The sequence below is a fragment of the Molothrus ater genome, chromosome 19 (assembly GCF_012460135.2).
Source record: "Molothrus ater isolate BHLD 08-10-18 breed brown headed cowbird chromosome 19, BPBGC_Mater_1.1, whole genome shotgun sequence".
Taxonomy (NCBI): Eukaryota; Metazoa; Chordata; class Aves; order Passeriformes; family Icteridae; genus Molothrus; species Molothrus ater.
Genome location: NC_050496.2, coordinates 1,987,158 through 1,997,446, shown reverse-complemented (window position 1 = coordinate 1,997,446; position 10,289 = coordinate 1,987,158). Strand labels below are relative to the sequence as shown.

The 10,289-nt window shown below is 51.9% G+C and overlaps 1 protein-coding gene across 1 annotated transcript; it reads right to left on the bottom strand.

Moving 5' to 3' along the window:
* Nucleotides 1–5,776: 5,776 nt before the first annotated feature.
* LOC118693916 (protein SCO1 homolog, mitochondrial) lies at nucleotides 5,777–10,287 on the bottom strand. Its single transcript, XM_036394817.2, has 6 exons — nucleotides 10,144–10,287; nucleotides 9,937–10,027; nucleotides 8,833–9,030; nucleotides 8,535–8,627; nucleotides 8,305–8,420; nucleotides 5,777–6,748 (listed from the first exon to the last, which is right to left on the bottom strand). The coding sequence occupies exons 1-6, from the start codon at nucleotides 10,285–10,287 to the stop codon at nucleotides 6,620–6,622; spliced, it is 771 nt and encodes a 256-aa protein (XP_036250710.2). The 3' UTR covers nucleotides 5,777–6,619.
* Between the last annotated feature and the right edge of the window lie 2 nt (nucleotides 10,288–10,289).

Here is a 10,289-nt window from a genome sequence, read left to right as displayed (position 1 = left end):
GGTAGGAGCCTTCTGTCCCTCTGCACGTCAGTCACAGCTTGGCCAGGACATCAGGAGCCACCAAGGGCTTTCTCCCTGAGCCTTTATAGGCTCAGCTTAGTCCCCCTGGTTCAGCCCCATCCCTATATTTGGAAGGAAGGGATCGACACTCCCGCCTGCTCACCAATTCATGTTCATTTTTTGCCATATACAGTGTGTAAAGAAAGGACCTGCTCTTCTCTCCCAATTTTAGTAACTCTGGGATTTTGTAGGCTTTTCTTTGGTGGAAGTTTCCTTTACTGGGAACGTGCTCTCCTGTCAGTTACAACCACAGCCAGCACTTCACTCTCACCAGAATGTCAAACAAATGATAGCCCAGAAGGGACCAGCCCCACTGCTCCTGCTCGCAGAGTGCCGGGGCAGAGCTGCACAGTGGTGAAGGAACCCAAACCAGCTCTGTGTGGGGTGGAGAGCAAGGCCACAGGAAGGAAAAAGAGGATGAGGATTCATCAGGATCAGTTATGGCAATTCTTGTGGCTGACACCACTGCATGGCTCAGGGAGGACAGGATGAGAGGCCATGACTGAAATTCAGTGTGACAAACATGGCAAATTAGAGACTAACCAGAAAGAACAACACCCAAATCTGGTCAGGGATGGACAGTTCATGAATTCAAATCATGAATACACTGCACAAGTTAAGCTTTGAATACAGCTTTGGCTGCCCACAACGTTCACTGCCCTTGCTGCCAAGAGGAGCTGCAGAAGCCCCATTACACCATGCTAAGGAGGTTCTCAGACAAGTGTGACTGCAATTCCACAGAAGGATACTGGGAAGGTGGGCTTTAGATGGAGGTCTCCCAGTCCCAAACACGCTGCTTGGCTGGTACAGAGCAGCCAGGCAATGGCTGGCAGGGCAGCACTTGGCAGAACAGAGGGAGCCTTCACACACGGCTGGAGTGAGCTCCTGGTGCAGGAGAGGAAGGGTCTCCTCCATCCCGAGCTATTCTCACTGTTCAGGTCATCTGTCACTGTTGAGCAAGCCCTGTTTGCTCTCTGCCCTGCATGGACACCACCCAAGGCTGCAGGACCAGCCTTCCCTCAGCAGAACAAAGCCAACAAGCCTTGTGTGAAGCCAGGAGCCCCCTCCACCCTCCCAAACAGCTCCTGCCACCTCCCACAGCCCCACTCTGAGCTGGAGCACCCTGGGGCACCTGCAGCTGCTGGCACAGCCCGGGGGATGTCACCCCTTTGGGACAGGGGCTGACCCTGTTTGTGTTGGCCCGAGGGGAGCCCAGCCTGTGGGCTTGCAGCAGAGTCACTGTCCCTGGAGTTTTGAAAAACATGTTTCATGTTGCCCTTAATTTCATTTAAGGTCACTAAAAATGGACTCCACGGCCACATATCTCATGAACCATGAATTCCTAGAATCCCCCTAAGCCCGGGGGATGAAGGAAAAGCTTATTTTAGCACACATCCCTTGTGATCAGCCCTTTGAACTCAGCACAGGGGATGTGCTGTGAGCAAAAAGCTGAGGCACACCAGGCCAGTGAGCAGGCTGGGGCTTTGTCCTGACACCAGATTGCCACTGTAATTCAGAAAGGACATTTCCTGCTCCCAGGCATGCTCAAGGCAAGAGGAATGGACGGACTGAACCTCACCCACACAATCATTGGGGTTGGAAAAGACCTCCAAGATCAAGTCCACTTCTGACCAATGCCCACCTTGTCAGCCAGCCCAGAGCTCTGAGTGCCACCTCCAGCCCTTCCTTGGACACCTCCAGGGATGGGGACTCCCTGGGCAGCTGTGCCAGTGTTTGACCACCCTTTCAGAGAAGAATTCCCTCCTGGTGCCCACCCTGAGCCTGCCCTGGCCCAGCCTGAGGCTGTTCCCTCTGCTCCTGTCCCTGTTCCCTGGAGCAGAGCCCGACCTGGGGCTGTGCCCTCCTGTCAGGAGCTGTGCAGAGCCACAAGGGCCCCCCAAGCCTCCTTTTCTCCAGGCTGAGCCCCTTCCCAGCTCCCTCAGCCCCTCCTGGTGCTCCAGACTCTTCCCCAGCTCCATCCCCTTCTCTGGACACGCTCCAGCCCCTCCAGTCTCCGTTGTCATGGGGGGCCCAGAGCTGGACAGAGCACTCAGGTGCCTCAGCAGTGCCCAGCACTGGGTGGTCACTCTCCTGCTCCTGCTGGCCACGCCATGGCTGCTGCTACAGACCCAGCTCTCATTGGCCTTCTTGGCCACACTGCTGGCTAAATCCCCACACCCAGCTGTGCAGGCAGAGCAGAGAGAACCCTCAGGCAGCGAGAGCCTCTCCTGGTTTTCTCCTGCTGGTTCAGGTGTCCAGGTGGGAGCAGAGTGCAGGAAAACAAGTGGCACTGAGCAATGATCCATGGCAGCTGCAGGTACCTCTGCTGCTCTGTGCTGCCAGCATCACTGCACACACAGAGCTGGCCTGAGGTGAAGGTCACGAGGGTGCTGTCACCACGAGCCACATTGCCTTGCAAGGCTCTCTCATCCCATCCTGGGGCTGCCAGGGAGCTTTTATTGCTGCCCTTCATTCAGAAAAGGCCACACTCAAAGCTCAATATACCCCTGCAAATTAAAGGTGGATTTACTGGTTGGTGTCTATCTATTTTTGCACAAAGAACTTTGGGAGAACAAGAAGGTTTTGTAAGCTGCAGCTGAGTAAGTTCCCTGGCACGCAGAAGGAACCTGCTTTATTAAACTAGTAATACACAGCTTAAAACATGGAATGACTTGGCTCCTGCACAGAGACAGGTGCAATCATTCCTGCCCAGGTCTCCCCAGCACAAGTCTTCACAGCAACATGCACAACTGCTAGAAGTCAGGGGCTAGACACTCCACCACCAGTATAACTTCCTTTAAAAAACATCAGTTTCCAATTGAACCAAACCAAACTTTAAAATTCTCCTCTAGGAGGCAATTAGCTCTTTGCCTTTGCTTTTAGGCCACCAAACCTAAGAGCAGACCAGTAAAACAGGGACTTGTCAGTCACATCCAAAGTAAGGCCTGTGACCATTCCCCCTGCAGCACAGACCAGCACATCTGCTTCACTGAGCACAGACCCACTGCCCCAGGGCTGGGGAGCTCCTCGGCAGCCCCAGCTCACCCTGCTGGAGCCACAGCTCCTGCAGGCTCCAGGTGAATCCCCTGCTTCAGCAGCACGGCTGGAAAGCCTTGGTTGCAATCAGCAACCTCAGGGCATCGGGGCAGGCTGCTCCCAGCTCTGACTCCTCAGCACTCTGCGCTTGTTCCACCTGACTGAAAACACACACTGATTTGCAGGGAGCTGGTGAAGAGCCCAACTCAATTCTCAGCCTCCAGCTCCATCGTGCAGTTCACTGAAGGCCATGTGAGAGCCTTCATGCACCCCAGATCCTGGCTGGGGGCTGATGGAAGCACATCTTAGAAACACTGGGTCGGTGCTGGGACCAGGCAAGTCTGACCAAGTGAGAAAAGGCTCAGAAAATGTAGATATCTTCAAAGGCACTGCAGAAGGGGAGAAACAGCAACAGCATTTCCGTCCACACATAACCTTGACCCAAGCTGGAGATGAGGAAGACTTGCTTTCTTCCTCAGGCTGTGAACAAGGATGAAGAGGCTCTGGGTGACTGCAGCAGGAGGTTGGACTGCAGACTCCTGAGAGTCCTTCTTATCTGAGCCTTTCCATCATCTGGACTGAAAATGCAACACAGGGCTTTTGCAGTTGTTCAAGGTCACAGTCCCTGCACCTCTTCAGGCCCTGATTCTGCCTGTGCTGGTGCTGAGAACACTCCAAGCAGCCAAGCTTCACCCGTGTGGCTCAAGTGTCACTCATCAGCTGAGCTCCTCCATGGGCTATGCTGGCAGCACATGAGGAATGTGCTGCCTTCCTTGGGAAGGCAAACGGAGCCAATCCTCATTCCTCAGACATCTTGTCACTGGTCCCCAGGCTGGGATGGCAGCAGCCCCTCAGAGATGCTGTTTTCCACTGGCATTGCCAGGCCAGGGCTGTGTGGGCACACACAGCAAAGCTCTGTGGGTTGGCCCTTGCCAGGACTGTGCTCTGCCCTCCCCCTGTCCCTGGGGTACCCAGGGGTCCCTGCTGGCCTTGGGGAACACAGGTTCACCACGCACAGCCCCAGGCTCTGACAAATCTGCTTTCCCAAATGAAACCTGGTGCAGCTTCCGGAGACCCACCTGGCCCTGCTCAGCCCCAGGAGAGGAGCCCTGTCACAAACCTTCCCTGCCAGAGCTGAGCTCCCTCCCTGGGCTGGGCACTGCACTTGGGGACACAGGGAATTTGGCTATGAGTACAGTTTGCTTCATTTCTAATGCTGGACTGGAAAAATACTGAATATCCACTGACAGAGCATCTCCAAGCACCCCCAGCACATTCCCTTCCCCTCCCCTCCCAGCTCTGCCTCCTCCCAGGGAGCACTTAGCACAACCCTTGGGCCTCCTAAACACACAGAAAACTCATCTGTGCTCCCTGCTGCCACTGAACAGGGCAAGGAAATCCTAATAGTTCCCTAAACAACATTTTTTGATTTTTAATAAACCAAATAAAGAAAAAAAAAACAAATGTCAAAGAACAGCAAAACCCCACAACCGACCACAAGAACAAAAATAAAACTCCTCACTTCCAAAGAAAGCTTCCCTCCTGGAAAAGCCAAGGGGAAAGTGATGGGCAAGGTCAAACTGGGAGGCTGACAAAAGCAGGACATCAGTTGCTCCCATGGCCACGAGGCAAGGGACATGTCACTCCATCTGAAACCTTCCTGGGCCTTTGCCACACTCCCCCCAGTCTGCCATAATCTTCCTGGGTCAGCTGGTTCTGCCTTTCAGGACACAGAAAAACAAGGTAAAGGACACAACAGTGCTGCCAAAACGTTTGGGAGAAGCCAGGAATCCTGTATTTGTCCCTGTGGTACCAGTCAGCTGCAAATGAGCTTTAGAGAAATCAGAGTAACAGGTGACTCTTCCCAGGTCATGTGCTGATTTTGCAAAGCCTCAGGACAGAGGTTTGCCTTGTCCAAATTCTGCTTTAACTTGGCTCAGCTGTAACACCAATTCTTTCTTCTGAGCAGGTGCTTCTAACTGATTTGTTTTATTTTTACTTACCATTGCTTCATACAATCATGGTTTTTCCAGACTGTCCTCTGTGCAGAAAAGGTATGTGGCCCTAGCACACTGCTGCAATATTTAAAATACAGGCCTGATGTGACAGCAGAGACCTTGAGAAGGGCAGACAAAGTCTGTTGTGCAGGGCACAGCCACAGGTTGGTAAGAGATGGGGCAGAGATGGGCCCTGAGGACTCCACAAGCACAAACAAATCACAAGGGATCAAATAAATACAGGCCTGAAGGTAAAGCCCATGGAAGAGAGCAAGTATGCAATAGAAGCAAAAATTCATGAGATGTCACTGCTCTGAAACAGGTGAAGTTTACTTGTTCTCACAATTTTGCAAAGGCAGAAATTTTCCACAGGCTTTGCACCCTCCCTTGGATGGGAATGCTCTCTTCCAACCCCCACACTCAGAAGAACCCCAGTGCTACCTGCAGGAACACCTGTGTCAGTCCAAGAGCCTCTGGAACTCACACCAAGAACTGCTCTGCCTCATCTCCTGTGGGCCCTTCTCTGAGGTTCAGCTTAAAAAAGCACATTCAGCTCCTGATGTGCATGACTAGAAATAAATACTGCTTTCAAAAAAGGAAAGCAGAGTAAGAATATGAAGTTTGACCGGTATACAAAGTTCTGATGACATTCTAGTCAAACCTAAGGAAACAAAAAAGATATATTTCCGATACAAATCAATCTTTATTTTCAAATGCTGCACTGCATAAAATGTATCTGATTGCCAGTCCTGTGCATGGACACAGCCCCCCTTCACCCTCCCCACTTCCCCTAGCACAAGCAGAGCAACTACACACACCATCATCTGCACCAGAAGAAAAAAACTATTTGCATCCCAATTCTCTTCTCCTTATAAGTGAACGGTGTTCACCTAGAAAAACCACCAGAAAAATACATTTCATTTCTGCCCTCAGATGAAATGATCAGGCTTGTTCCAGGGCTGGTCCCATGCATGGAAGCAGCTGGTGCTTTCAGTGCTCTTCGCCTTCTTAACCTGGATAAAGAAGCACTCTTAAGGCTCCCCTGCTTCTAACAGTGCAGCTGCCTCTCCTAGAAGGCAAAAGAGTGCAGAGAAACCAGAGGGCAGAGCTCCTCTGAGAACGCCATGGCCCCATCCAGTAATGGCTTTGCATCAAGTCATCCTCCTGCAGTCACTGCTGTCCTTGCCAGACCAGCAGGTTTTTTTTTACCAGCAATATCTTCCCAGCAACACACACGTTCTTCCCAAGTGAAAAGTGCTTTCCATCCTTTGCTCCCAGCATTGTTTCAGAGAAGTCCCAAGTTTTATTCTGTACCCAAGATCTTGTTGGAAATGATATCCATGGGGAAGGCTCTGTAGAGATTTTTGGTAATAGGAATTTGCAGAAACTTGATTGTCTTTCTTATTTGGAAGAAAGAGAGCTGCTTGATGGGATGTTACAGTTGTGTGCTTCTGCTTTAACTCCAGTGTCCAATCACAGCCAAACCCACAGGTGACATTCACAGCAATCTTTGAGAACCACCTGTTTTAGGATCTGTATTTTCTCATGTGTGCAGCAATAGAAGAGGAAATCTCAGCACTCTTCTTATTCTGGCCATAGTAATCCACAAAGTCACCATCGGGGCCGAGGAGGTACATGATTATTGTGTGATCCACCTGCAGGAGAGCACAGCGTGGTCAGAGAGCACAACAGCACAGGGCACCAGCTCAGAGGGGAAATCAGGGACAGGGATCGGGGCAGGCAGTGGGAACACAGAGAAATGCGGGATCGGGAGCGTGGCAGGCAGTGGGATACAGGGAAATGCAGGATTGGATTGGGACCAGCAGTGGGATACAGGGAAATGCAGGATTGGATTGGGACCGGCAGTGGGATACAGGGAAATTCAGGATTGGATTGGGACCGGCAGTGGGATACAGGGAAATGCAGGATTGGATTGGGACCGGCAGTGGGATACAGGGAAATGCAGGATTGAATTGGGACCAGCAGTGGGATACAGGGAAATGCGGGATCAGGAGCAGGGCCACAGGGAAATGCAGGATTGGGATCTGGGATCGGGACCAGCTGTGGGATCCAGGGAAATGTGAGATTGGGATTGGCATCCAGACCGGCAGTGGGATACAGGGAAATGAGGGATTGGGATTTGGGATCGGGACCGGCAGTGGGATACAAGGAAATGCGGGATTGGGATTTGGGATCGGGACCGGCAGTGAGAGACAGGGAAATGCGGGATTGGGATTTGGGATCGGGACCGGCAGTGGGATACAGGGAAATGCGGGATTGGGATTTGGGATCGGGACCAGCAGTGGGATACAGGGAAATGCGGGATTGGGATTTGGGATCGGGACCGGCAGTGGGATACAGGGAAATGCGGGATTGGGATTTGGGATCGGGACCAGCAGTGGGATACAGGGAAATGCGGGATTGGGATTTGGGATCGGGACCGGCAGTGGGATACAGGGAAATGCGGGATTGGGATTTGGGATCGGGACCGGCAGTGGGATACAAGGAAATGCGGGATTGGGATTTGGGATCGGGACCGGCAGTGGGATACAGGGAAATGCGGGATTGGGATTGAAACCGGCAGCGGGATACAGGGAAATGCGGGATTGGGATTGAAACCGGCAGTGGGATACAGGGAAATGCGGGATTGGGATCCGGACCCGCGGTGGGAAATGCGGGCCAGGGGCGCCCCCTGCCGGTGCACTGAAGCAGTCCTCACCCAGGCACATCCCGGATATTCCAATTGATTTATATCAAAATCAACTCCATTGCAAATTTATTTAAATAACGCTGCAAGTGCTGTCTGCACCTAACCGTGACAACATCTTTCTCAGCAAAGAGACAGAGTTCTGGCTCTGGAAGCCATGATTGCTCAGGACTGAAACACAGCCATGCTCTGAATTCAGCTGCATTAGAAATGAGAAATCACAGCAGCTTTGGAACACATAGGAAAAGAGCCAGTCAAATATGTTACAGATCAGAAAGAAATTCAACCATTGCCGGGCTTGCTAGTTCCTGTGCTACTGTCTGCATTTTTGGGCTTGTTTAGAACACACTCAGTAAGATGCTGAGCTTGTAGAAGGGCATTGTGGTTCTGACAGGTGAACATGCCACTGTACATGGGACTTCAGTAAAGATCCAAGAGCCGGTTTTAAAATGTACATGCTGCTCTTATCCAGTCTTTGAGTAAGCAAAGGCTGCTTTTACTCACTATGTAATCGTTGTCCTCATCCTTGGGCCCTTCGCTGTAGTACACACGGTATGCTTTAGCCACTTGGTCAATCTGTGCCTTGCTACCAGTCAATCCCACCAGCTTCGGAGAAAATTCTAGATAGAAAGAAGACATTTACACATTTTGGTGAAAAGAATCCCTTCAAGAGGCTCCTTTTTCAGTATTCTGCACTACAAGCTATGAGACACAGAGGAAGAAAGCAGGAATACCTTTAACATATCTGGCAATGGCTTCTTGGTTGTCCCTCTCAGGATCGATGGTGATGAAGAGTGGGGTCAGATTGGGCAAAGATGGAATTCGATCTGTGATATTAACAGTTATTATTTATTTTAGAAAACCATCTCTCATCTTCCTTCAAACAAGCTCATAGCCATGTAACATCAATCCAAGCCCACCCCAAGTGACTAGACCACTTTGTGCAGTTTTATTTGTGTAATTTGTGAAGGAAGCAAGTGCCGTGAGATGCAATTCTCTGTGTCTGTGCTTCCAGACCCAGAATTCCCTTACCAATTTCATCCACCACTGCAATCATTTTCTCCAGCTCATCAGGACAGATGTCAGGGCAGTGAGTGAAGCCAAAGTAGATCAGCACCCACTGGCCAATGTAGTCCTTGCTGGTCCTGGGCTGTCCCTCATGGCTGACGAGGGAGAAGGGCCCTCCCAGCAGTGGCTTCCCAATGCCTCGGTTTCTTTCCTTCTCCAGTTCTACAAAACACAAGTGGGAATCAAACACACCCATGCCACAAGGCACAATGCTTCCCAAGCGAGCTGAGTCAGACACTGCTCAGGGTCATGTCAAGATCCACCAACGCCTGTCATGCAGACACCCAACGTGCATGTGCCTTCCAGAAAGCGTTGCTTTTGGACAAAATCAAATCTATCACTAAATTCCTTTGAAACATTATCTTTCATTGTTACCCAACTGCATTTTTGTTTAAAAAGGGAAAAAATAAGACAAGATACCTAGCCTGCTGTGAAACAGCGAAACCAGCATCCATTGAAAACTGAACAATACCCTAAAAGCTGCAATATCCCTGCTTTCAACTGTAAATGCATAAAAAGGAAATGTGTGGGCAGTTGCTGCAGGAGAGGGCAAAGCTCATGGGCGAGCCCACGACACCCAGCTCCGTGCCTGTGCTGCACAGGCTGGCACAGCGTGCGGCCAAACACAACTATTCAAAAATAGGAACTTCAAAACGCTGAACTTTTAATTACTTTTCTTGAAAATTTTCTATGGCACTTCCGTAAACACAGGCAGGCCAAACACAACTATTCCAGTCTAGGAGCTTTAAAACGCTGAACCTTGAATGGCTTTTAATTTTTGAAAATTTTCTGCGGCACTTCCGTAAACCCAGGCACGAAGAGGCCGCATGGAAAGCGGTACAGCGACGATGCCCAGGCAGGTAAAGTACATCTGAACGCCAAACCAGCATCACCTAAACACGACAAACGCTTCATCTGAATACGAAACGCGACACAGCCGGTGTAAGAGTCCGTGCCTGGACGGGCTGTTCGGGTCCAATCCGCCCTAGCTACCCACACGATCTTAACGGACAAAAGGCAAACAGCGCAATCCAACAGCCCGGCGCTCCTCCCGCACCCCGCACTCACTCTCCTCCTTGTGCCGCTTCATCAGCTTCATGCCGGCCAGCAGCCCCCCGCCCAGCACCACGGTGGCCGCCAGCGACCTCCACGACACGAGCTGCGGGGGACAAGAGTTTGGTGACTGCCCGGGGCACGGAGCGGCCCGGCCCGCGCTCCCTCCGTCCTTCCCTCCGTCCGTCCCTCCCTCCCTCACTCACTCACTCACTCACTCACCCGCGGCCCGCGGCCCGGCGGCTGCTGTGACAGCGGGCGGCTGCGGGCTGCGGGCAGCACCGCCCAGCCCCGCACGGCCGGGCCCGGCAGCGGCCACAGCCCCGCGCCCGCCCGCAGCCGCCACAGCCCCGCCGCCCCCGCCATGT